Source organism: Desmodus rotundus, chromosome 6, assembly GCF_022682495.2.
Source record: "Desmodus rotundus isolate HL8 chromosome 6, HLdesRot8A.1, whole genome shotgun sequence".
Lineage (NCBI taxonomy): Eukaryota > Metazoa > Chordata > Mammalia > Chiroptera > Phyllostomidae > Desmodus > Desmodus rotundus.
In genome coordinates this window covers 47,585,163-47,613,000 of record NC_071392.1, presented here as the reverse complement: position 1 = coordinate 47,613,000, position 27,838 = coordinate 47,585,163, and the positions used below count along the sequence as shown (strand labels likewise).

At 45.0% G+C, this 27,838-nt stretch overlaps 1 protein-coding gene and 1 long non-coding RNA gene across 9 annotated transcripts in view; one reads left to right on the top strand and one right to left on the bottom strand.

Moving 5' to 3' along the window:
* LOC128781185 (uncharacterized) overlaps positions 1 to 8,955 on the bottom strand; it is a 99,909-nt gene extending 90,954 nt beyond the window's left edge. Inside the window, exon 1 of the long non-coding RNA XR_008427084.1 lies at positions 8,210 to 8,955. This is a non-coding gene — a long non-coding RNA (uncharacterized lncRNA). The remainder of the gene's footprint in view (positions 1 to 8,209) is intronic.
* A 123-nt stretch (positions 8,956 to 9,078) lies between these two features.
* Positions 9,079 to 27,838, top strand: part of ATXN7L1 (ataxin 7 like 1) — a 236,001-nt gene continuing 217,241 nt past the window's right edge. For 5 of the 8 annotated variants that reach the window (XM_024558636.4, XM_045193635.3, XM_024558604.3 and 2 more), the window contains exons 1-2: positions 9,099 to 9,301; positions 9,813 to 9,881. In XM_024558636.4, coding sequence (XP_024414404.2) covers positions 9,121 to 9,301; positions 9,813 to 9,881 — 250 coding nt within the window. In that variant the 5' untranslated portion in view covers positions 9,099 to 9,120. Of the gene's footprint in view, positions 9,302 to 9,812; positions 9,882 to 27,838 lie in introns of all 8 variants that reach the window. The other 3 variants (XM_045193663.2, XM_024558634.3, XM_053926378.1) reach the window with 2 other exon arrangements.

The window sequence follows — 27,838 nt, the reverse complement described above, 5'->3', positions numbered from 1 at the left end:
AAGAAAAAAATATGTTACGGCCTTAAGGAAGAGAAAGTCTTTTTAAGCAAAACACAAAAAGCAAAAGGTCTCAAGGAAAAGTCCGATACATCCGAATTGAAAAAAAACAATGTGTGGAAAACAAGGTTATGCCATAAACAAGGTTAAAAGAAGAAAAGCAACAAGATGGAAAATTACATTACTTTCAGACAAAAGATCTAAATCTAGAATGTATGGGGAATTTCTACAAATCAATAAAAAAGATCTAAAAATACCTATAACAAATCATCAAAGGATATTAACAGCAACATACAGAGTAAAAACACAATGAACATAAAAATGCTCGAAAATATATAGAAATGGTGAATATACAAAATAAATAGGACATTTTTACTATAATACTGGCAAAAATTCAAATGTCTGATGATACTGAGTATTAATTAGGATGTGAGGAAATGGACACTTTCCTAGGCTGCCAGTGGGAGTATAAATTATTCAGCTATTTAAGAAGACAATTTGGCAGAACTATTAAAATTTAAATTGCACATACCAGCAATTTTACTTTTGAGTAGAAATATTCCCTCATATATAAAAATAAAAATGTTGACCACCCTATTTTTTGTAAAACCAGACACCTAAATGTCCATCAGTAAGATATAGATAAATATATTCTGGAACATCTTATGGAATACTATGTTGCAGTTTAAAAGAATGAGGTATGTCCATATGTGATGACAGGTAACAGCGTATGTGAAAAAAGAGGGCTGCAGGAAAATACCCACGAAATGGCCTGCAGCACCTATCAGTCTTGTTTATGATCACGCAAAGCTTCTTTCTCAACCAGGAATAAAAAGGAAAAAAATAGACACACGCATATCTCCACATAATGATGTGATTCATTTTAAAAAACACATACAAAAAAACACACAGCAATATCATCTACATCTGTAACGATAAATACATACGACAAGACAATGCATAGCGACTGGTACAAAAAAATGCCTTTAGACCTGGCGGTATGGCAGTAACCTGGGGGCAGGGGGATGACACATTCATACTTGATTTTTAGTTTTCAATATTGTTACTTTTACAAAAAAAAAAGTAAATTTTTCTCAGAAAAAAAAGTTTACAGAGACCCCACTCTGCTTACTATGAGGACACCTGTTTACATTGCCACACAAAGGCAGTTTTGTGTCCACCCAGACTCTGGCATTTGCAGTTCCTTTACAAAACAGAAAGGTCTTAGAGGGTCTTCCCTGAACAATAATTGGCATATTCGCCGTGCCCTGAAGTCCTCGTCCAGAGGAAGTTTTAGACAGAGGTCTCCACCAACTGATGCAGGGCAGCAGCCCAGTACAAAGTATAGAGAAGAGCTTTGGTTTCATTTCTCAAAGAAGAACGTCCATCAGCAGCAACCACATGAGCCCTCCTAGCGTCCGAGGGTCAGCCTGCTTCTGACTGGCTGCTGTTGTCTACACAGTGCATGGCAACCAAAGTAATAATCATAGCAGACATTTACAATTGTCCACTGTGTGCCAGGTCCTATGCTGGGGCTCCATACCCAGAATCTCACTTCATGTTCACAACAATCTGAAAAGAAGAGCCTTAGTACCCACTTAACAGATGAGGAAACTGAGGTTCAGATGGATTAAGAAAGGTTCTCAAGCCTGTGCTCTGACCTCCACCCTGCACTATGTGTTTGGAGGGTTATGTGGGCCTTGCTCCAATTAGTATGTGTATATTAATGCTAAATTTGTATTTGTTTATACTTAGGTTAAGGGCCCAAAGTGATTTCTAGAGAATGCTGAAAAGCACTATCTCTCCTCTAACGCCTGAGAAAGAGCAGTGGTCAAGAATGGGGGGCTGCCCCTGCCACACTCTGGGAACAGAGGCCTCAGTTTGCAGCCTCAGAATGATCCCAGGGACTCCCAAGTAATCAAAGTCACAGACGAATCTGCCAGGGGTTTCAAGGAAGCTTCTCCTCAAAATAATAACACATCTGCATTTTTCTGCTGCAGCCAGAATGCAAATTTCATGTTTTTGTAGTTAAATTTATTGAGTCCATGTTTATTCAGACCTGGCACATGGCTAGGGCCCGATATTGAAAAGCCTGAAATTCCTATTACTTTCCTACTCCTGTTGCTACTGGGGGTCTTTCATCCCAGTCCCATCTGATCCAGCAACATGTGCAGGGGCAGGGAGGAGGCAGGCAACCTTGTCTGACAAGGACAGGGAGAGGCACACCTGCCCTCCAGATGCAAAGAGCTTATATAAAAGGGAACAACGTATGTAACAAATTTCCCCCCAAATTACAATGCTCAGAGAGAGTGGGTTAGAGAAATAAATTTAGAGAAGAGTGGCAGATGGGATAGATGGATTCAATTAAGGCAAAGAACATCAAACAATTCCAAGGATGCCTCATTTTAACGGAACATGTCATTTTCTCCTCGTGGCCTCCAGATAACTCCCAGCAACAGTCTGGTGGGAAGCAGGGTGTGCACACCGTGCCTCGACCCCAGTGGGAGTTTAATATCCTAAAATGAAAGAGCTAATATTCCCTCTTCTCTTCTTTTCAATAATGTGGTAAAACAGCACATGAATCAGACTAAGCAGGTTACGTATGTGATGCACATTTCTACAGAACCAGGTTATTCAAATTAAATAGTTATTTCCCATTGTCATATTCGCTGAACTGATTTCTTTATTTGGTCTATGGGAGAGTCTCCTTTTTAATTAAACCAACCACTGTCATTTTTCTAAGACAGACAATAAAACAATAAAAATATTTACATCCCTTTTATCTTCCTAAACATAAATCATGAGGGATAGGAGGTGTTATGCCTTTGCTAGATAGTTTTATCACATAGACATCATGCTAACATGCTTTAAATTTTTGCTTTGCAGGTCAATTTATTCCAATTAAGAATGTATAAGATACTGGGAAAACCAAGATGGAGGCATAGGTAGACACACTGCGCCTCCTCGCACAACCAAAAGAAGGACAACAACAACTTAAAAACAAAAAACAACCAGAACTGACAGAAAATCAAACCACATGGATATAAAGAAGAAACATTCATCCAGACGGGTAGGAGGGGCAGAGACAGGCAGCTGGGGTGGAGCACTCGCGGCAACGCGGCTGGACCCAGAGACATGGCGGATTGTGGGAGGAATGGGACAGGCAGTGGGACTGCTACAGACCCCGCGGCCCCACATTCGCGCATAGATAAACCGGGAGGGCCAGACCCAGAGAGGTGGCGGATTGTGGAGCAAACGGGGCAGGCAGTGCAACAGCTAGCAGACCCCATGGCCCCATATTCGCGCATAGATAAACTGGGAGGAACAGCGGGGGAGCGAAACAGACTGTGCAACCCAGGGCTCCAGCTCAGGGAGGTAAGGCCTCAAACCTCTGATTGAAGGCACCCGTGGGGGTTGGCGCAGCAGCGGGAGAGACTCCCAGCCTCACGGGGGAGTTTGTTGGGGAGGCCCACAGGGGCTTACAGCGTGCACAAGCCCACCCACTCGGGAATTAGCACCAGAGGTGCCTAGTTTGATTGTGGGTAGCGGAGGGAGTGACTGAAATCCAGCAGCCCCTCCCCCACGTACAGCATCCCAGTGCAGCCACCAGTGAACACCTAAGACTCCGCCCCTTTACATAACAGGTGAGCCAAGACAAAAAAAAAAAAAAAAAAAAAAGGCCCAAATGAAAGAACAGATCAAAGCTCCAGAAATAATTCAACTAAGCAGCGAACAGATAGCCAACCTATCAGATGCACAGTTCAAAACACTGGTAATTAGGATGCTCACAGAATTGGGTGAATTTGGTCACAAATTAGATGGAAAAATGAAGGCTATGCTAAGAGAAACAAAGGAAAATGTACAGGGAACCAATAGTGATGTGAAGGAAACTGGGACTCAAATCAACGCTGTGGACCAGAAGGAAGAAAGAAACATCCAACCAGAAAAGAATGAAGAAACAAGAACTTGGAAAAATGAGGAGAGGCTGAGGAACCTCCAGGACATCTTGAAATGTTCCAACATCCGAATTATAGGGGTGCCAGAAAGAGAAGAGGAAGAACAAAAAATTGAAAACTTATTTGAACAAATAATGAAGGAGAACTTCCCCAGTCTAGCAAAGGAAATAGACTTCCAGGAAGTCCAGGAAGCTCAGAGAGTCCCAAAGAAGCTGGACCCAAGGAGGAACACACCAAGGCACATCATAATTACATTACCCAAAATTAAAGCGAAGGAGAGAATCTTAGAAGTAGCAAGAGAAAAGGACACAGTTACTTGCAAAGGAGTTTCCATAAGACTGTCAGCTGAGTTCTCAAAAAAGACATTACAGGCAAGAAGGGGCTGGCAAGAAGTATTCAAAGTCATGAAAGGCAAGGACCTACATCCAAGATTACTGTATCCAGCAAAGCTATCATTTAGAATGGAAGGGAAGATAAAGTGCTTCTCAGATAAGGTCAAGTTCAAGGAGTTCATCATCACCAAGCCATTATTACATGAAATGTTAAAGGGATTTATCTAAGAAAAAGAAGATCAAAAATAGGAACAGTAAAAATGACAGCAAAGTCACAATTATTAATAACCACACCTAAAACAAAAACAGAAGCAAACTAAGCAAACAACTAGAACAGGAACAGAACCACAGAAATGGAGATCATGTGAAGGGTTATCAATAGGGGAGTGGGAGGGGGAGAGAGGGGGGAAGGTACAGAGAATAAGTAGCATAAATGGTGGTTACAAAATAGACAGGGGGAGGGTAAGAATAGTATAGGAAATGTAGAAGCCAAAGAACTTATATGTATGACCCATGGACATGAACTATAGGGGGAGAATGTAGGAGGGAGGGGGTGGGCAGGATGGAGTGGAGTGAAGGGGGGGGAAATGGGACAACTGTAATAGCATAATCAATAAATATATTTAAAAAATACAAAAATAAAGAATGTATAAGATACTTGTTGTCATTAACAGTATTTTTAACTACTTACTATCAAAAGGAATTCATGTCTGCAATAATTTTGCAATACACATAGTTAACAGATAAGCATAGATGTGCATATAATAATATATATGCACCATGTTGACCTAAATACTACACTCAACTGACCTTAATTTTCATCTAAAGTCAAGTGTGAAAGTCTAGTAGTTTGATGAGCAATGCTGTCTTTATTCCCTGGCTCTGAGCAGTGTCATTTAATTGACAGCCATGTTATCGTATTTACAAAATGATAGGTGGGTTGTAGTTTCACAAAGATGGTATTATTATCTCTGTAGTCAGTGGAGAACCTGTGGAAGACTTAGAATAGAAACTCTACAATTACACTCCGTAACTCTAACTGCAATAATGTATAGTTGTTCTGATTATCAGTTAAAATGGTAATGTAGCTGGTCTTTTTTTGCAGAGATGCTAAATCATGTTTAGATTCCAGCCCATTCTTTACTGTGTTGTAGAGTAAAATCCTCTCAGCTACAAGAGAATAATATTTAGGCTGTCATACCATCTTCAGGGTGTTGTGCAGAAACAACCTCTACTTGACTCAGCTGAGAGCATAAACTAATGTTAAAATATCGAACCATTGCCTTGTTTCTCTGCAACTGAGGTGCCCTTCACTGAGGAAAAGTCACCTTTGATTTTTTGAGTGGTTTAAAGTGGCTCTAGGAGAGGAGGCAGAATTTTCTGGAAGATCAAGTCACTGGCTCCAAGTCCCTGCATCATTGTGCACACAGCTCGAGGTGGGCAGGGTGTGCCACCCACTAGCGTGATGGCCGCGGTATCATAGCCTTGTTTCCAAAGTTAGTTACGACCCTGTCACCAGAGAATTCTTTCAACAAAGTAGTAATTGAGTCTAAATAGCAAAAACCTGAGTTTCCAAAGGATAAAGATAAACAATAAAACTCAGAGTATAGGAAATACTAGTGTAAACCAGTCCCACAAAGCTGGCAAAAAATTTTTCAGGAAAGATGATACACAATTCACAGGAGGCTCAAAAGAGGAACAAGAGAACTCCGCTCTGACATTTCCTTTATTAAACTTATTTTGCTAATAAGTTTTTTGTTTTTTGTTATTCAATTACTTTATACTCAAGTCATTCTCTTGTAGTTGTGTATTGCTATGTAACAAGTTACTCTAACACTTAACAACTTAAAATGACAAACATTAGTCATCTTGCAGTTTATGTGGGTCAGGAATACAGGCATGACTTAGCTGGGTGCCTGCACCTCAAGGTCTCTCACAGGTGTGGGCCAGCACTATGGTCTACTCTCAAGGCTCAACTCGGGGAGGATAAGCTTCCAAACTCACTCACATGGTTGGCGACAGGATTCAGCACCTCACAGGCTATTTATTGGACTAAGGGCCTCAGCTCCTCCCTGAGGGTTAACCAGAGGCCTCCCTCAGTTTCTTGCCACCTGTGCCTCTCCCTAGGGCAGCTCACAACACGACAGTGCTCTTTCTTAGAGCAAGCCAGTGAGAGCAAGACAGAAGCCATTGTCTTTTTGTAACCTAACCTCAGAAGTGACATCCCATCAGTTTTGCCAAATTCTGTTTGTTAGAAGCAAGTTATTAGGTGCAGCCACACTGAAGGTGAGGGGATCACACAAGGGTATGAATACCCGGCCATGGGGACCACTGAGGTCATCTCAGGAGCTGCCAACCACATCTTCCCTTGCACGCACAACAATAGAAGAGACACCAAAATGGCAGGAAAATCGGAAAGAAGTACGAAAAGAGGAAAATGTTCTAGGATCTCATTACTTATGTCTTGCAGCTCTCATTCCCCCCAAATCCAAGCATACAACATAGCATGGAGTCTCTTGCCCCTGTCCCCTCTTCCCTCCTTCATGGGAGCACGAGAGTTCAGGCCTTCATTTCTCCATTATTTTCCTTAACCAGCTTCCATAGTGCAACACATCCTGGAGATCAAGGCCAGAGTAATTTTCCTAAATCATGCTTTCTACTTATCCATAAGCTGCAGAAAGCCCCTGTGGTGACTCCCCATTGTCAAACAAAACCCAGATTCTTTAGGCTACCATTCAGTGTCTTCCATAGTTCGACCCAGGCCTGACTATACACACTCATCATCCTCAATCCCCAACAGTAACCTACCATCCCAGGTAAACCACACTAAACACCTATACACACCACACTTACACATAGCTTGAAGCCCCTGCTAACACTTTCACTCCCCCTCCCTTGGCAAGACCCGTCTTCACCTTACCATTATAAATCCTTCCCAATTTCCAAGATGCAAAGCAGATCCCATCTTCTCAGTGACATTTTCTGATCACCCAAACTAGATTTCAGTTCCTCCTATGAACAGGTACAACTCTGCGAGACACACCATTTATTGTGCTGGCCAGTCACCTGTCTTGTTTGCCCAAGGAGCTGATATGTTTCACACCTTCCTTCTTCCACAGAGACCACCAGACTACATGTCCCTGAGAGCTGGGCTGGATCTCACTTGTTTTCCTCTGCCGGGGGTGGCTGGTACATGACAGGGAATATTTGTTGAAAAGATGGATGGATAGATGGATGGGAGGGAGAGGGGAAGGAAGGAAGGGTTAAGCACAAGGTCTAGTATTATAAGAGGTCAATAACTAATAAATATTTGTTAACACCACCAATCTTTAAAATGAGAATTCTCCACCAGTGGCACCTTGGCCACTTAGTGGTCCCTATGTAGGAACCTTCCAAACAGAACAAAGGCAAGTGATATTTATCTGACTCTGAAAAAATAAACAAGCCCATTCACACAAACATCACAACGGAAGACCACCACCCACCCTAACGCTGGCTCTGACATACAGGATGCCAAGTGGAGGGAAATGAGATGGCACAGTCAGGGCAGAACTCAAGAATAGAGCTAAGTCAAGTCAGTGCGCTTCAGCCATGGGAAAACAAAAGTGGTAATAAAAGGGTGCTGGGGAAATAGAGGAAAAATATATCTATTGTGGGGGAGTGTCCATGTCTTAGGTAAGTCTGAGTAAGCAAAAGGATTTTTAAAAAGAGTGAGAGATACCGGGAGACCTTTTAAGGCCTTTATTGCCTACCTCTAAGAAGAGGGAGGAAATCTCAATCAAAGCATCAAACATCCAAAATCCAGAGGAAATCTAAAGCTTCCTATCCAGCTGGTTGGAAAATTTAAACCTAAAATGAATTCTCCCGGGAACCAGATTCCTGGCCATAGGTTTCTTGCACTCGACCCGGCCACGCTCCTCTCACCGTAGGGAGCGCTGAAAACTCCAGAGGCTCGGTGGACTGGAGCCGGTGAATTCGCTCTCCCGCTATCCTGATCCCGGAGCACAGCCTACGCAGTGGGTCTCCATGAGCCGGAGGCGCACCGCGCAGAGAATCTGGGGACAGCGGGCGCTGAGTTTGGAGCTTTACAAGTCCCTCAGTCCGAAATGGGAAGGCAGCTCCTCTCGCCCCAAACTCACTTGCTTTTTAGAACCACTTCCATCTACTTTCCGATTTCAGCTCCCAAAGGCATCCGGAGAATCCTCCACGGTCCAAGGTCCACCGTGAAAGAGAAGGGTAAGGGGAGTGGTAACTGGGAGGCGAGGTCACCAGGGTCCCTTCCCTGGCTTGGTGTGGTCCTTGGCGGGGAGTAGGGGGGAGGTTGCAAACCTGCTTGTCTCCGCCCCACTAAGCCGCGGGAATCCGTGTGGAGGCGCCTCGCCGTGGGCGTCAGGGACCAGACGAGGGAAGGACACCCTGGAAGGGCTGCAGGCAAAAACTTTCCGTCCTCTAGCGGCAACTGTGCGGGAAAGACCACCCCTCCTATGGCCGCAAGTCGTGCCTCTCCGGGGTTGGCCTCTAGCGCCCCGTCCCAGCCCGTCGGGGCCACCGGGTGCACAGGCGGCGGCGCAGCACCTCCGCACCCGGGCGCACTGCATCCTCGGGTCCCCGGCACGCGGCGCTGACTAGCCGCGCGGCCCCTCCCCGGTGGGCACCGAGCCGCAGGAGCCTCTCTGCTGCCTCTGGCGGCCGTGCGTGCCGCGAGCGCGGCCGATCCGGCTGCAGGCGCTGGGGCGCCGGCTCCTCCTCTTCTCTCTCTCCACCTCCCCGCCTCCCTCCTCCCATCCCTCCCTCCCTCCCCCTTTCAGAGCACTCAATGTCGGAACGTTCCGAAGATGACGTCGGAGCGTTCTCGAATCCCGTGTCTCTCGGCTGCTGCTGCCGAAGGAACAGGGAAAAAGCAACAAGAAGGAAGAGCAATGGCGACACTGGATCGCAAAGTGCCCAGTCCGGAGGCGTTTCTGGGCAAACCCTGGTCCTCCTGGATCGACGCCGCCAAATTACACTGCTCCGACAGTAAGAACCCCACCGCCTCCTCCTCCTTTTATTATCCTGTAACCTTTCCATTCACCTAGAGCCACTGGGAAAAAGTGTGTGTGTGAGAGAGAGAGTGGCCCCCGGTGTCCTCCATGCTTCTCCCTCTCTCTCTAAATAAATACACACAGAGACAGAGCATCAATGCACAGAGAGAGGCCCTGCTGCCAGGGCTGTCTGTCTGTCTGTCTGTGCCGGGCTCCCCGTGGCAGCCCGTGGGGTGGGCTTTCACAGCCCCATGGTGTATCTGTTTAAAAGGCTACTCTGTTGCTGCTTGCATAGTTTTTTTGGTACCTATCTGGGCCAGGTAGATGGAAATCCGGACTTGGGAGAAAACGTCGCATTGTCAATTTTGGAAAGATTTTCATATACAGTATTTATATCAATCTCTTTGCAAATAAACACTCTCCCTCCCCCCTTTGACTTTGGCTTTCCCCCCTTTTTTCGCTTTTTTCTCTTATTTTCTTTTTTTCCTTTTCTTTTTCATCTGCAGATGTAGATTTAGAAGAGGCTGGAAAAGAGGGTGGAAAAAGCAGGGAGGTTATGAGGCTTAATAAAGAAGGTAAGTGGAGCTACTGGCATATCAGTGTTAGTATGTGTGGCAGAAATCTTCACAGGATTTCGACTATAATGTGAATTGTTCTGCTGGGTACAGAGTGACTAAGGTTTGTCAAAAATTGAGCACGCCCAGGTGTCTACTGCTTGGTGGTAACTTCTTTCAAAGTATAAATACAACGGGGTGGGGGGATGGTAAAGAGGGGGAGACTGGAGGCAGAAGTTTACTGCACTTCAGTTGGAGTCCACGTTTGGACCTTCTGATGCCTATCTGCCATTCACATTTGCAGCATCATTGCCCTAGGTGGGGGGTTGAAATCTGTGAAATGAGCGGGGCTTCCCTCAAAAGCATCCCAGCCTATCTTGTGGGTAAATACACAACATTTTAATGAACCCCACATGGTCAATCATTCCAGCAGATACTTCTCCACTCTTCACCGAAAACCATTATGCATGGCAAACCTTTGCAGCAAGTTACATTGGCCCACTTTGCGCTTGGTCACACAGTGTTATATGGCCAGCAGGGTTAGGGGCACCTGTGTGTGTAGCCCAGCATCCGGTCACCTGTCTCTCTTTCCCCAGCATGGAAATACAGTACCTGAAATGGGACACAGTGAGTAGACAGGTCATCCCAGAGTGATGCAGGCAAGTAAAGCCACAGCCTGCTGGAACTGGGCATCAAACACACATGGTCGTCCTAAATAAATCATAACCTGTTCATGTTTGCAAGCCTGCCATATGTAACTCTGGCCCATGGGCTCCACATGGAGCAACTCCAGAGACCACGTTCTGCTGAACAAATGGATGGGTTCATTTGAATTGTGATTTACTAACTGATGTCTTGTAAACATGGTTGGCTAAAACTGGGTGTGGGAGGGTGGCATGAGGGGCCAAAAGAGGTTGGTGGGAAGTGTTGAAAGAGTTTAGCTATAACTAGGCCATAGGAGCATTGTTGGTCCCTAACAAATGGAGAAAAGGCCATTAGATTCCAAAGAATGGTCTCCCTCATAAATTTGGATATCATCCTCTAAGCAGCCAAAACCTGCTTGGAAAGATGGAACTTATTCTGTGGATCAATACCTATGACAGTTGGTTTTCTGTGCCTAATCATTTCCTGACCATCCAGTGAGAAGAAAATTTGTACTTCAGAAAAAATAACGTGGAGGTTCAAATGCATGCATATTCAAGGACAGTTCTCTAGCATAGTGGTTCTGCTAATTAAGCACTTTGATTGGAAACGAAACCTCCTTCTAAACATGTTTGCCTCTAGGTACCTTAGTGTAATCTTGACATATCTTTAGGATGCACAAGGAAATGAAGTCAAGTAAACTTCTTACAAGTGGCAGGTTATTTGTGGTAAATGTCCATGAGTGTAGGCAATGCGAAGTATCACCAGAGATTGTTTTTCTTCACAAACTCTTGTGATCTTTAAAAGCTTATGGGACTCAGTTATCAAACCACTGGCAATGGAAAGTTTCCGTGAAAGGAGATAAGATTGTGAAAACCTTTAAAGTTGACTAAAGGTCATGGTATAGACAGAATTGTCACGTCTGGGGCCTGGTGATCAATTATGACTACAACACAAAACTCATATTCTGCACCCTCTTCACTACTTCTCCTTTAAAAGACTCTTGTTCTCAGATTCTCTTTGCCTGATGAGAAATAGATTCCTTTAAGGAAAAATGAAAAACTTTCCTTTCCTCGGAAGTCACAAGTGGTACATACTGCTTATTATATCCCTTGTCCTGTAAAGGTACAAAGATTTAGCCCCCAATTATATGCATTTGTGTTAAGGACACTGCTATTCAGTGTGACATGCAATTGCCGAATTCACCAAATAGCCATGTGTGGGTGGGAATCTCTGTTCACCGGCCAGGTAGAGAAGACTTGGGTTAGCAATTCCTGAAGGTCTTCTTGGTACATATGCACACAGTCTTCTTCACGGATAGAGTACACATCAACTAAATATTTACCCACGCCCCCTGCCACGATGAGGAATTTAAGAGTTGAGTTGGGACTCTGTCAGGGTGTTTGGTTGCCAGGATCTCCAGAAACACTGGTTGCATTAGTCTTGGCATGGGCTTTCTCGTTGGAGTCATCGGGTAGGTGGCCGCAGGCTGCATACGTGTTTGAGGATGGGTCACTGCACAGAACGTCTGTTTATCTATATGTGTGAACGTACGTAGACTGACCATGATGTTGTTGGTAGTAACCCGGTCTTGAGAAGATTTGAGCATTAATAGCAATGAATATATAGCAATTGAGAAATGAGGGATATGACCCAGATTTTGATATGATATTTTATTGTGCCAAACATAATGTAAAACTTTCCATTTTAACCATTCTAAAGTGTATAGTTCAGTGGTACTGAGCACATTCACAATATTGTACAACCATCACCACTGTTCATTTTCAATCACCCCACCTGACTTTTTAATCACCCCAACCAGAGATCCTGTACCCATTATACAATAACTATGCCTTCCCATCTCACCCTTAGCCCTGGTAATCTCTATTTTCTGTCTCTGTGAAGTTGCCTATTCTCAATACCATGTATAATTATATACGTGAGATATATCATGCAATATTTGTCCCTTTGTGACAGGCTTATTTCACTTAGCATAATGTTTTCGTGTTTCATCCATGTTGCAGCATGTGTCAGAATTTCACTCCTTTTTATGGCTGAATAATATTCCGTTGTGTGTATATACCACATATTTTTATCCGTCTGTCTGTTGATGGATATTTGGCTTGCTTCCATCTATTAACTATAGTGAATAATGCTGCTATGAACATTGTTGTAATATGATTTTTTATAGATTATGCTCAGGGAGGGAATTTAGGCTGGAAATGTGAAAAAGTAGTCATTTTGCCTTCTGTCTCTATCTGACCACAGCTTCAAAAGACACAGGAAGGACTTGCAGACTTCTAAAATAACCTGATTGTTGTGATACAGTTCCTTCTCCATTCCTCATTCCTGTTTCACCTTTGTGTGCTTCAGTTATCCACCTGTGTCAGTAGGAAGTGTTAACTGAACGCTTTGAAATCTCTGTAATAAAGTCTTCACACCAATGTTATTATTTCATCTAAAGTTAGCTAAATTACAGTCAAGAGGATTTTGGCAAATAGTTTTGAACCTTGCCAAAATCATCACCTGGGTTCAGAAGGTGTTGCTAATTCCATGCTTGGATGTAGTCGTTGGGGTTATATCGAGGGCAGCCTGGCATGGTGGAAGGATCAAGAGAGAGGGGTTTGAGTCAGCTTCCTAGGTTCTCACATACGACCTTGGGAACATCACTTCCCTTCTCTGGGCAAATTCTCTCACATGTTAAATCAGGAAATGGGGTTAAACATCCTCTAAGGTCTCTTTGAGATCTCTGAACCTAAGTTTCTCTATTGAATGTACCTACACTTAAGATATAGTCAGGCTATTTTTGAAAAAAAAAAATTTAAATCAAGGCCTCATGTTAAATACATCTTAAACTACTACATACGAGGTTTATTTTCTCATTTACAATCTCTTGGTGGCAGAAATCACTGCATCTCATACTCAAGCCTATTTTGCTGCAAATAGTTTGTGAATGATATGTGACCTTTAGGACTTTGGAATGATTGAGGGTTTGAGTCCAAAACCCAGGGTGACGTGTTCCCCACAGTGAAGAGTGAGTTGACCTAGGTCAGCTTGAATCAGTCAGGCACTCCGATTTCCTGAGAAGAGGGGTCCCAGAAACCCTGTTAGCCTAATCTAAGATATGAAATGCCTTTGTGATAGAGAATTCCAAGGAAGGCCATTCATCTAGCTAACCTTTTAAAATAATTTTCTCTCCAGCTTTGTAGATTTATCTGAAGACTTTTTTCAAGCTAATTGGGAAAAAGCTCTAAGATTTAGAAAGATGTTTGCCTTTTCTAATCACCTCACCTGAACTTTTTTTTAAGAATGTCCATTCATGAATAAGGAGCAGGCTACATAGGGCTTATAAGTGTCCTGGACTATATAAAACAGATAGTAACTGGGTTGTTGTGAGGATTAACTGAGAAAATACAAAAGGGCTTAGCACATAGTAAGCACTTAATGGATGTCTGTCTGTATTCTTTTTTAATGTTTCTATGATTATCATCATTATTTATTAATGAAGCAAGTTCTAGGAAACTTTATTCTTGTAATTAACTAGGATATTTAATCAGTGATGAATGGAAAAGATAAACTATCAGAAATTACATTTTTAAAGTAAACCATGTTATAATTTTATAAAACTAATGATTTTTTTTTAAAGTTTTAATGGTGTACAGTTAATATGTAGTCATTGGTAAGTTTCATCAAGATAGAGAAAATTCTTAGGCAGCTCTGGGTCAGTGGCTAAGAAGGGTTTACAAAGATCCTTCTGGTTCTGGGAAGTCTAAAAATAATTGTTAAAATGATCAATAAGTTGTTTTATCTGATCACTGAGAAAAGAAAATCCTTAATAGATCCTTGTTTGGGTCTTTTGGAAGCCTATACTAGTCTGGTTACTTTGGGCATTTGTCTGTGTGTTAATGTGGCCAGATGTTTTGATTTGATGTAGGTAAACTTGTGGAATGCTTCCAATTTGAAAGCTGTTCTGGAGCCAGTAAGATCTTGCTGTGACTGTAAGAGTTTGCTTTCCTCCTGAGATGCTGGTGGAATTGGGCTGGAACACAGGATGAAGCAGGGAGTGTGGGAACATATTCAGCTCAGGTTTAGGAGTCTTGCAGTTATGATTGGGAACAAGTTGGAGGAAAAGATGGCAACTGACCTGGTAAGAATGAAGTGTTCTTACAATCCAAGCCAGGGGAGCCAGCGACAAGTGGTGGAGATTTATGGGAAACTGCAGAGGGATTCCCTTTATCATTCATTATACAGACAACTCTGTTATCTATGCTAATAGGAGATGGGAAGACACCACGTCCACAGATTACACAGATAAACCTCATTTCGCCATTACTTTCAACTTCTTTTTCCATTAAGCCTACCTTCGTCCCCTTTTGTAGCAAGCGGCAACATCTGTTCACTTCGACATTTCATTATCATCTCTTTTCTCTTGCCCAGCATTTGGGAGGAAAGGACAGGAGAGGCAGAGTGGCCTAACGGTGGTAGGGAGGAAAGATGAAAAGGGGAAGTAAGGGCTTGGAGAATGAATAAGCTTTACAGTTGCCTCTCCCCGATCGAGAAGGAAGCGCTGTGGCCAAGACAGCAAAGCTATGAGGGCTTTTTCAAAACCACCTACTTTTGGAAGTATAAAGCTTATAAATGAGTATCTCTTTACATACACTTATTTCCATGTGCCTGGGTTCTCATGTGTAGAAAATGTGGTTCTGGCTCCTTCCAAAACAGGAAATTAGGCAGGGCGGGCATACTTTGAAAGTCTGTATGCGATGTGCTGGGTTGTCATCATACCTCTTCTACAAAAATAATTTTTTTATGTCTAGAAGATGTAGACTGTTACACACACACACTCATTTAAATGCTTTTTTAAAAATAATTTCACATGTTACAAAATTCCAAAGAGTAGTGGTCCATATCAATTCATAAGGTGCTGCCACATTCTCTTTTGGTGCCTGCATAGTGGAACCATAATTGAAACCTCTGGGTGTCTTGCTTAGTTTTTAATATCCACTCCTGCTTTTTTGGCCTCCATCACACACGAGAGACTAAGTGACTCGCAGTGGCCAGCACCAGGCTAGGCCTGGGGGATACAGCAGCTGATAAGCACAGCCTCTGCCTTGTGGCGCTTCCATCCCAGCAGCGAAGGCAGACAGTAGAAAGCCATGGCGTCCATGACGAGTACTCTGAAAGGGGAAACGGTGCTGTTGGAAGGCTGGGCAGGAGGACCGATTTTAGGTGAGGGGCTCAGTGAAGGCCTTTCTGAGGAAATTTTATTTACACTAAAGCCTAGAAGATGAATGAAAATTACCCATGTGCAGGGCTGGGCAGGGTAGAATTACAGGAAACAACATGTGTAAAGACCCAAAGCGTGAGAGAATATGGAATGTTCTAGACACTAGAGAGTCCATGTCACTTAGAGTGCAGATAGCAAGGCAGGGAGTAGTATAAACTTTCTCAGCAGTGGCACCACTTCTTTGTGTTTGGGACTGTCCTGTACATTGTAAGATGTTCAGCAGCATCCCGGCCTCTACCAATGGATTCCAGAGGTAGCTCCCCTCCCCCAATTTGAAACAAACAAGAATGTATCAGTACAATGCCAAGACCCCTTGAGAGAGAACCACTGGTGTAAGGTGAGGCTGGAAAAGCAAGAATATAAGAAAAATACACTAAGATATTCACAGAAATATTCTGTAACTCCATCTGTGTTTTAGGCCTACATTCCAGGTGAGTTGGCCTTATTGAAAATTCAGCAGACACATACAAATCTGTGACTGTCCCCCAGCCCTGGGCTGCATTTGGGAGGATCTAAAGAGAGAGGAGACTGTCCCTCAGAGAGCCCTCCTCCATAGTCTTCCCAGGTGACCCCTCCAAACCTTCAGCTCTAGTCTGCAGAAAGTGGTGAAGCAGTGAGCTTCAGGCTCTCATTCGGGGTGGCCCATCGTCCCACACTATGGGTGGAGGAAACCCCGAGGCATCGATTCTGATAATGTTGGCATTTATCATACAGTGGTCCCTGATGTCAAGAGTACCATGGGCAAGCATTAAGGATTTCGGTTTAAAGGCAGGCTGGAAACACTTGGCATTCTGTGCATGGAATTACCCGTGGGACTTGTCTGAAATGGGGGGTGCACATGAGAGAGCAAAGCAGCTGGTTTCAGGGTTTTCCAGTTACTGGTAAAAAATAGGAAGGGCAGAGGAGTGTCTGATTCCCGGGGGCTTCTGACCTGTGTGTCACGTGGTCTGCAGCATTACTTTGGATTGTACGGCCGTGTCCACTTTAGCCCGTGGTTCACAGGGGCTGCTGTCTCTGCTTCAGAGTTGATTTAGAAAAGTTAGGCAGATTCGGTTTCTGTATGGTATCTTGTGTGCATCATGTTTATATCCTTGGGGCTAGCCTTTGTTCTTGGTGCTTTGTTTAATTTGCGACATCCTTCAGATGTAGACATAAATGGTAGTAGCAAACACAGTGACCTGCTGTCCTGGTCAAATCCCTGTTATCCAAGGACACCGTACTCTGAGGTAGCCCAGTGTTCATATTGGCAATAAGAGTGCTGTCACCAAGATGGTGACAAAAGTCATTCCTGGCTTCATTCCTCCTCACAAGAAGAACAGCTAACAACCATTTGCAGACAAGACCCCACTGAGAAACTCCTAGAGTAAGGGCAAGAGGCCAGAGCACCCTCTGGACCACAGAGACAGAAACAGACGGCATTTGAAGGGTAAGAGGATCAGCCACATGCTGACCACTGCCTCTCCCTGAGGTCACGCGACACCACACTGGCGCATCTCCCTGGGCCTACGGTTCCTCTAGTGGCAAAAGAGAGCCTGGGGGCAGACATCCAGCTCCTCCAGCAAGCGGGGTGCTTCTTGGGAGTCCACACTGAGTCTTGCCTCGGGTGGGTGGCCGTTGGGGAGATCCTGTGGGGCTTGGCCACGGGGAGTCTGACTGTGACTGCCGTAACCAAACGTAGCCGTAATGGACAGGGAGAGGGGTTGGTTAACGGGTTGGCTTTTTTTCTGAGTTGCAGAAACTGAATGTCAAGGACCTGACTTACATGTCTCTCTCTCCTAAAACTCTTGGTGCACTGTTCTGCTGCTGATGGGCTCCCAGCTAAGGCTGTTTATCTGGCTCTCCCCTGCTCTTCTGTGGCAGAGTCAGATTGGCTACTTCAGCCAAATGGACCTGGATTTAGACCCTGAGCCTCTTGATGGGAGCCCAGGAAATCCCTTCCTGCAAGTGGGCTGAGGCTGATTACCCTTGCCATTCAGAGGCTGGACTTGGTTCACCCAGTTGTCTCTACGTAAAGCTGGAATTCTACTGTGGGGAAAGCTTTTGTTTTTAGGTAGATACTTTATCCCTGTACCTTTGGTTTCATAACACATTCTGCTTGATGATTTTAGGAATCAGGTGTTTAAAGAAAAGAAACCAAATAAATACTCTCTAGGGCAGGACAAAGTGACACCAGGTCACCATAGTGGGGAAGATAAAAGTGACCCGGTGACGGGCTCTGTGAACATAGAAGCAATTATCGGGGAATCTGCTCTGTAAAGCTAATCGGTGGTTCTCTGAATATTAACAGTGCAAGGACATGTTTGGCTAGGGGTCGGCAGGGTGGGGTTGCTGTGTGACCCCAGCACAATACACCAGTAGGTCATAGAGTCCTGGGGTGGGGTGGGGATGGGGAGATAGGACACCCACACTGATGACACTGACCAGGACACAGAACATGGTTCAGACACATTCCTAGCTTGCTCCTCCTATCAGACTAGTGTGGTGTCTATCCCTTTTTAAGAGTGTGTTGGACTACAAAAGGACAAATGCTGTACGGTCCCACTTACATGACGTTCCTAGAATAGGAAAATTCATAGAGACCGAGAGTCAAATGGTAGTTGCCAAAGGCTATGGTTGGTAGGGGTGAGGAGTGGAGAATCAGGGTTTAATAGGTACAGAGTTCTAGTTGGGAAAGATAAACAAGTTCTGGAGATGGATGGCGGTGACAGTGTTTAAAGTGTTTAAAATGGCAAATTTTACATTATGTATATTGTACCAAAGGTGCATTGGCATTGCAGACTTGGAAGTTTTATGGAGCATGGTTTACATCTTGATCCACTGACTAGCTGTGTAGTAAGTAGTAAGAAAAGGTAACTTTCTGAGCCTCGATTTCCTCATTTGTAGAATAGTAATGCCAGTAGCTCTCAGGGTTGGGAAAATAAATGGGATACCATCTGGCGCACAGCAGTTACTCAATAATGTAAGCTTTTGTTATGATGGTTGTTACTTTTACCAGGCACTTGGTTCCTCTTCCTTGCCTTAAGAGAACTGCCAATCTCAGGGGACCTAGGATGTCGTCACTGCTCCAGAAGTACTCCAGAGGCTCACTAGGCATCTTTGGTCAACATTTTGTCGTTCTTTACGGATGCTGGGAGTAAAAAACAAAAGGAGTTGGACCGAGCTCCCTTTGCTTTTAGCTTATGGAGAGTGAATCAGTTTGTTTTCCAAAGTGCGATCATTTGGGTGGCCCCGTGTTGAAGTTGCCTAGGTACTTAGCAGCCGAGGCTGCAGTTGTGCTAAATCAGAACTGGGAGTGGGGCGCACCAACTGGCATTTTAAACAGGCTCCACAGGTGGCTCTGGTGTTTACTGGACTTTGAGAACCACTGTTCACTGGGTACAAGTAGTGGCTCTCCACCGTGCCCACCCTGGGAATCCTTTGCGAAGCTTTTTTTTAAAGAATTTATTTTTATTTACTCTTAGAGAGGGGAAGGGAGGGAGAAAGAGAGGGAAAGAAACACTGATTGGTTGCCTCTCACACGTTCCCAACCTGGGACCTGGCCTGCAATCCAGGCATGTGCCCTGACTGGGAATCGAACCAGCAACCTTTCAGTTCACAGGCTGGCACTCATTCCACTGAGCCACACCAGCCAGGGCTGTGAAGCTTTTTAAAAGCAGAGACACCAGGACCACTCCTAGAGATCTGGATTCTAGTTTAAGGGGTTCTGGGTACCTGTTTGTGTGTTTTTAAAAATAAAAATCCTACCTGCCATTTGCTGGGCGGTGACTGGTTGCAAAACATAGAGCCATATGTGCATTTTCTCATTTAATCCTCATGACCACCCTCTGAGGCAGTTCCTATTAGCAACCCCATTTTAGATACTAGGAGACTGAGGCACAAAGAGGTTAAGGTTTGTACCCAAGGTGATACATTAGGTGAGAGTTGAACCCAGAGGCAGGCTGATTCCAGAGGCTGTACTCTTAACTGCTGTGCCATAGCGTCGTCTCAGGAGCAGGGTCAGGACTGAGGCACATGGGGCACCCAGAACACACATTTTAAGGAGGCACATACACAGGCTCCTGTAAGTACAGAGTGAGAGTCCCCTTAAATATTGCACCCAGGGCGCTTCACGTGCCTTAGCCTATACCAGCCCAGTCTAGGAGAGCATGTTCTTTAAGCAAAATGATTACAGTTTCTTCCTCCTCATGTGTGTGAGCCTGTGGCCTGCTGATAGGGCCCCAGGTCTCCCCCTTAGTTCAGTGCTTTCTCATCCCAGGGCCCCAGCTTTGGGTCAGAGTCCTGGCCTCAGGGAAATCTCAGAAGCTGACTCAGACTGTTCCTTTTTGGGAGAAGGTGTTAGCAAGGATGGTTGCCAAGCAACTCCAGGGGCATCTATCTACAGTGATGATTTCTCTCTCTTTTTCCTCTTTTGAACATCTTCTAGGCCGCTTTTCAGTTTCCCTCTTGGCATTGGGATTGTTAGTGTTTTCACGAAGGGTGCACTCCTTTGGATGATGGAATGGAGATAGCTTTTCAATACCCCCTGCTTAGACGTGTCCTTTTGATGCACCTGCTAAGGGGGTGTGAAAGACCTTTCCCTTCTTTAGCCACAGCATGCCCTACTTATCACTGGCTCTGAGGGACAGTGACAAAGAAGATTCTGAGAAAGGCACAGAATGCATCTCCCCCATGAGGACAGGGGAATGTGGTAATATTGGGTTCATGACTTTGGATTTCATCTACTGTCCATTAACCAGCGCACTTAGCATTTCCTACTTCATGACCTGAGTGGTCTGGAAGAGCTGGTCGGCCTCTCTCTCTCTCGCTCTCTCTCTCGCTCTCTCTCGCTCTCTCTCGCTCTCTCTCTCGCTCTCTCTCTCGCTCTCTCTCTCTCAGAGACCAGCGCAGAGCCCTTGACATGCATCTCCTCTTCAGCACTGTCCCCTCTCCTGCTCAGTTGCCTCATCAGTGTGGAATTTCTTTCACAGGCCCCAGACCCCATGGTCTACTGGCTGGTGTTTTGATCCTTCCAGTGAGGGCCAAGAGCTCGTGGGCTGGAGCACCTTTCACATGTGACAGAATCTGCCCAGACTGGCAGAAAGAAAGGAAAGTACCAGGAAAGTGAAACTGCATTTGGGTGAGGTCGGCTCCGTCTGGCCTACCCGCCAATGACAGCCCTGTTAGCCAGTCCCTAGACTCCAGGCTCTGTCCCTTCCTCACCATCTCTTGCAGAAGCCGGGCAAGACCCAAAGAGAATGTGGATCTCAACTGAGCCCTGCCGCTTCCAGAGGCTCAGACCAAACACTTAATGGCAGAAGACAATTAAAAACAGATATCTGCCCTGTTTTATGAAAACCCAATACATAACAGTCCAGCCTTAGAGTAGGAGGCTATTTGGGGTTTTCATTAAATGGTAGACTACCCTAAAGTTTTTTGAAAATCCTATTTTCTTTACCAAAGTTTGGATGACACCCACTTTTAGGCCTCTTCTGCCAGCTCCTCCCAGCTCTTCCCCCCCCCCTCCGTCCAGTTTGCTCTGTGTCAGCTCTCCCCTGCTCTTTGTTCACACCTCCTGTGTGGTGATTTTGGCACGTCTGCCTCCAGTCCTGACCTCTTCTCCACAGAACGTTCGGCTCAGCCCTCTGGTGTGTTGCATCACACAGCCCCTCATGGGTGCCCTCTCTGCCCCCTAGACCCCGCTAGACCAAGTGCAAGCGCGGAGCCTTGTGTGTATCTTCCCTTATCCACTCTCTGTAGGAGGGCCCTCCCTCCCTCACTCCTACCCTCCCACTCCGTCTTAAGAGCAATTCTCTGCACCTCTTCATTTGCTTTCCACTCCCTCAGCCCTCACCCCAGGCCAGCCTCCCTCATAGCTTACCTAGATTTTTATAATGACTGCTTAATTAGTCTCCCTGTCTCCATCTTCCCCACATACCACCTCAAAATTAATCTGCCAAAAAGTCACATTTTATCAGATTGCTCCTTAAGTGAAAACCTTTCATCACCTCCCCGTCGACCATATTTAATGCAGTATTCCAGGTCCTCTATGCCTCAGTCCTTTCAAATCCAGACAGGTGGTTTGCCTGCCACAGCCCTTTGGATAAGCCATGTTTCTTTCTAGTCCCCATCTTTGCCTCTGCTTCTACTGCCTTCCTCTCAAATGAACGCTCCTCATTCTGCAGGGCCCAGGCCACAGTCTGTCTGTGAAACCCTCTGCAGCCTCTCAGCTGCACACCCTGGACCTCCTCGGACCCTGTACTGCTGGCTGTACCCACCATGCACTTTGGCTCCTAAATCTTACACTTCATAGCCATTTCATTATCGATGAAACCAATCCATTGTTTATCTGATATCTTATTTTCACAACTGCATGCTCCATCACAGATGGTTAGGATTTGACATTGGGGGTTCTACAGAGAGGGAACAGTGTAAGTAAGCCTGTGAGTTCCCACAGAAAGCTGCTTTTGGAAAAAAGAGTTAGAATGAGACCTGGATCTGTCATTAAAACCAAAGAGAAATATTCCAGTCATACACCTCCTTTATACCAACACAGTTGAGTTTTTTAATAAAGTAGAGTTTTCAGAAAACAGGGGTTTTTGTGCGGTAATGTCTGTGTGTGTTTTGCTGTTTCTGTTCAGTGTGCTGGGGGGAGGGTTTTTCTCTTCTCTCTCCCTCTCCCTCCCTCTCTCTCTCTCACAGAAACACAGTTTTAGGTCCTGCTGCCCACTTAGTCTGTAACTTCTTTTTTCATCACAGTCATTGTTGTGCTAGTAAATGTTTAACAACTTGCTCTCTAAATAAATTTGTACCTATATACTTTTATTGTACATTTTAATGTTAAAAAGGCTGTTTAGCATATAATTTACAAATAATAAAATATTCAATCTTCCTTATTGTAAAATTTCATTTAGTCAGTTGATTCTCACAGAATGCTTTTGTTAAATTTTGTCAAATTCTTCCATCCCTGACCAAATTAAGGTTAGAACTGACAAACGGGTGTCAAGCTGACATAAGTGTTGGTTGATGTTTTCATTTAAGTCAGCGCGTAAGATGAAAGCAAACGAACAAAGAGGTGTGGGGGAACCTTCACTCGTTTTTGGTGACCAGAGTGTCTTCCTTGCTAAATTGGATAATAGTTTTCAAGTACCAAGAGAATATGCTCTCATTTTTTTGTACTATTCATAATACAGCTATAGACATTGTATATATGTGTGTATATATATATATTTTTTTAATCCTCACCTGAGCATATGTTCATTGATTTTTAGAGAGAGAGGAAGAGAGGGAGGGAGGGAGAGAGAAACGTCCGCTGGCTGCCTCTCGTGAGTGCGCTGACTGGGAACTGCGCCCGCCCGCGGGCTCCTGGTGCAGGGACTGTGTGCGCTCCAACCAGGCAAGCCACCGGCCAGGGCTGACAGGATATATTTTTAAATCTGCATTACTAAAACTTTCTCCATCACTTCCTTAAATCTAGATAATAAAAAATAACACTAAGTCACTCTCTGGTTTACAGCGTTTAGTGATGCTGTGATGTAAACCCTCCCACCCCCACGTTTCCGGCTCTCCGCGCGCTGTCAGGACCTGGGAGTCGGGAAGAGGTGTGCAGTCAGCAAACTGTGGCCCTTCGACAAAACCTGCCTGTCACTTGTTTTTGTAAATAAAGTTTTACTGGGACACAGCCATATTCATTCATGTATGTATTGACTCTGGTTACTCCGCACTACAATGGCAGAGCGTAGTGGCTGAGTCAAAGACACTCAAAAACCTAAAATACTTACTACCTGGCCTTTCTAGAAAAAGTTGTCAACCCCCGTGCAAAGCATTGATATAGTAAAATGTAGCAAGATAAGTAAGAAGTGATAAGTTTTGAGTATTCTTTTAAAATATTATGCATTTAATTTTAGCTTATGTAAGATAGCTTTTAATAATCTGTTAATTGGCTTACCAAATTCCTGAAACTCTCATGAGACTGTACAGGCCAGCTCCAGGTCACCACTGCTTCAGCTTTTAGTGCCAAAAAAATAAAGCTGTCACTATTAGGAGGAAGCAGCTGACAATACCAGATTGGAAGGGGAGCCATAATAAGGAGGATTTGAACTGCTTGAAATTGTGGTCTAATTGTTCATAGAAATCTGAAGAAAGCATTTTTGAGGTTAGTTTTCATATAATGTTATTTTTCCCCCTCTTAGTGCCTGTGGTTTGTTTTGGTTTTTCAAATGAGTTTTCTTCAGACCTAATTTAAAAACTCAATACAGCATGCGTTTCTTACCAAATTTTGCAAGCATCTGTCTCGAGCCCATTTAGCCCCTGACAGATGCCCAGCAGCTCTCAGTACTTCTCCAGATGTTGTGTGTCCCGAGAAAGGCCCACTTCCTGTTTCTGGCCTTGAGCGAGCGGAGAGGTGGTCCCACCAGTTGAGTTGTGCAGGGGTTTTCCTTGCCGCCATTTCCTGCCAGTTGCCTTTGAATGGATTACAGATGGTCAGAAAAAGACTTCTTGGCACAGACAGAGAGCCAATCTCCAGTGCTTTGTGGGGAAGGATTTATAACAGGATGTCAGTTTATGCCTACTCAGATTGGGCCTGGCTGCTGCCGCCTCACCAGAGAAACCAGCTGCGTGTGGGGACGGGTCTGTGGTGGAGGGAATGGCAGCGAGAAAAGGATGTTTACATTTATGTGGGACTTTTCATCCAGTGGGGTGTCCAATTGCCAGCGTCCAAAGGTGTCAGGCCCCTGAGGAGATGCTGCGGCCTGGAGGTTAGGTACCACGATAAAGTGCTAGATGTGCCCAGCTCTATGGAAGTGTAATAAATCCTCATATATTTCCAAAGTGAGAGGCAGGTGTGGCTGTTTCCTTTTTTGTTTGTTTGTTTATTTAAGCCACAATATAGAGCACATTTAATTTTTAAACTTTTAAAATTTACACAACATAAAATTTACTTTTTAGCCATTTTAAAGTATTCAACTCAGTGGCACCAAGTACACAATGTTGTACCACCATAGCCGCTACTCATTTCCAGAAGTTTGCTGTCATCCTAAGCAGGAACTCTGTTCCCTTTAGACAGTAGCTTCCCATTCACCCTTCCCCTCAACCTCTACTCTACCTTATGTCTCTAGGAATTGCCTATTCCAGGTACCTCAGATAAGTGGAATCGTACAGTATTTGTCATTTTGTGACTGCCTTATTTTATGTAGCATCATGTCCTCAACGTTCATCCATATTGTAGCATGTATCAAAATTTCTTTCCATTGATGGACTCTGGGGCTATCTGCTTCTTTTGGCCACTGTGCTTAGTGCTGCTGTGGACGTGGATGTCAGATGGAGTCAGATGGAGGCCTGGAGAAAATCGAATGATTCCTCAGCTCTTCCAAGATAGCTCTGCTCAGGTGCCTCTCTGCAGTTGGAGCTGCCAGGAATGTGTGACAGGAGGGCCCTGTTCAGGTATACCAGCCCAAGGGTCAGGCCTCATCTGCCCAGACGGGGCACCTTTTTATGACTTGCACAAGGGTACTTTACAACCAAGAGAAGCTCTGCAGCGTTGAAAAATCTGAGAGGCCAGACTCCATGTGGCCACTGGTGCTTTTGCTTCCTGGGCAGGATGAAGCACTTGCTGGGTAGAGGCCAGTGTGGAGGGCTGAACTAACTGGGTCAGGATTTCTGGGATTGGGTCTCTTTCTGCCAGAAATCAGGGCAACTTGGGGTGTTAACAGGGGTAAGGCCTCATGAGCTGCATCTGTGAGAGAAGGGAAGGACTGTTAGGTCCCTGGTACCCAGAGCCAGCAAAATGTGTCAGAGAGAGAACAGGACCGGGCAATATCTGAGTACATTCAGGCTGCTATCACAAAACACCACAGCCCGGGCAGCTTTGAAACTACAGACATATGTTTCTCACAGTTCTGGAGGCCGGAAGCCTGAGATCAGGGCACCGCCATGGTCAGGTTCTGGTGAGAGCCCTCTTCTGGGTTGCAGAGTTCTCACTGGGTCTTCACATGGCAGCGAGGACTAGGGAGCTCTCTGGGATCTCCTTCATAAGAGCCCTTATCCTATTGTCAGGGCTCCTAACCTATTCACCCCCCGAAGGCCCCACCTCCTAGCACCATCACATTGGGTGTTAGGATTCTGTCATGTGAATCTGCAGGAACACAAACACTTAGACCAGAGCAGGCAGGCCTCTGGGGGTGGACTGGGGGTGGGCTGTGGATGGCACAGGGCCAGAGAATAGGCTCAAAGATTTGGCCGAGAAACAGAGAAGATGGTGGTAGAATTTCAGAGACCTTAGGAAAGAGAAATGGGGAAGTGCTTCATAGAGAGTATCAAAAAGCAAACAGCTGCATCCTTTTGACCAAAGTTGGTGGCGGAAGGAGGAGAAAAAAGTGGTAGCATTTTTTCTTAATAAAATTATTCAGCGCTAACTGTGCACAGAGGCCACTCTGAGGTGTGTGATGTATGAAGCCCTCCAATTGCACGAAAACATGTGGAGGAGTGAGGGCGTATGTTGTATGTGCACACTTTTTCTGGGCAGAGGTTCTGTGGCTCTCCTGAGATTCTCCTCAAAGATATGGTCTTCCCCTTTCAAAAGAAAAGTGTTTAAAGAAATTTACAGCTCATGCAGGAGGCATGCATGTGCCCAGATATAACCATGGAGTAAGTTATATGGGACAGGATCCAAGCAAACAGGGAATATGGTGCTGTTTTAAGAGTTGAATTTTGGTGTTAGGGCTCACGGCACTTTCAAATCTCCTTTGAGGAAGACTTCTCTGGGTTGGGGTGGAGACCTGGGGAGAAGCCTGGGTAGTGGAACCACTTTAAAATCTTCCTGTTGACATGATCTGTGTTTAGGCTTTTTACCTGGAGACAGAGATACAGATTGAAAGACAGATAGCATGGCATGCTAGGTGAGGAAGCCACTTTGGAATCTCATCCTTGTGTGTAATTGATCGCAGAGGAGCTTGTTGGAAGAGAAGGAAAAACACAAGCTTTGCATTCAGATCTTAGCTAACATCTTGGCCCCACTGTCTGCTTACTGTGTGACTTTGGGCAAGTTACCTCGCCTCTCTGTGCATCAGCTTGCTCGGTTTGACAACAGCGTTGGTCCTAGGGAGGCTTAGGGCTGACTCATGAGCTGGCACACTGTTGATGGTCAGGAAATGGCAGCTGTTATCATTGCCAGGCAAGAGGGGGTAGGTCTAAGAAATCAGGTGGTTTCCACCGGTTAACTGCTAGGTTGTGAATAAATGGTAGGGGGAGCAAAAACATGGGCCAGAATTTGAGAGTGAAGGGAGGGAGGCATTGTCAGAAGGTGAGTTTGGAAGATTATCTTTCAAAATGAAGAGACGGGTTAAGGGGACAACAAAAAATTAAGAACTGAAGTGTCTTGGGGCCAGAGACCCGCTTTCTCTCTCTTTTCATACTGACTTTCATTCTCTCTGGTCTCTGACTTTATCTGGTCCTCCAGCTCACACTATGCACCAGGGCTCCCAGTGAGGGGGTGTAGAGATAGGGGAGCCAGGCCGGGAGGCTGGGGAGCTCCTGAGAGGAGCCCTCCTGCAGGCAAATGAGGCCTGCTTTTCAAACAGGCAGGCCACATGTGGTCGTGGATCCCCCTTCTTCAAACAAGGGTTCTGGAACGCGTGACAGCAGAAGTCCTGTGCTTGCTCTGTGCCTGCTCATCAGGGGGCACGGGAGCCAGTGGCAGGCCTCTTGAATCAGAGAGACCTGTGTTTGGTGCAGTACTGTGAAAGTCACATCTGAGCCTCATTTTTCCCGTCTGCTAAGTGGGATAATCACAGCTACCCCATAGGGTTGTTGGGAAGAGTAAATTAAGCAGCAGACAGCACTTAGCTCAATGTACAGCCCATAGTAAATGCTCAGGAAACATTTCCTTTCATTGTCATCAAGTATCCCCAGAAGGGGAGGCTGGGGACATTGCTCGAAGGAGACACCGGTGCCTTGGCAGGCTATGTTCTGGATGCCATTGGACTTAATATCTCATAAGGAAACACCATCTAGAAACGACCCTTAAACTGAGGCCCTAAAGATGAAGCTGACAGTGTGCAAATCTGGCACACCT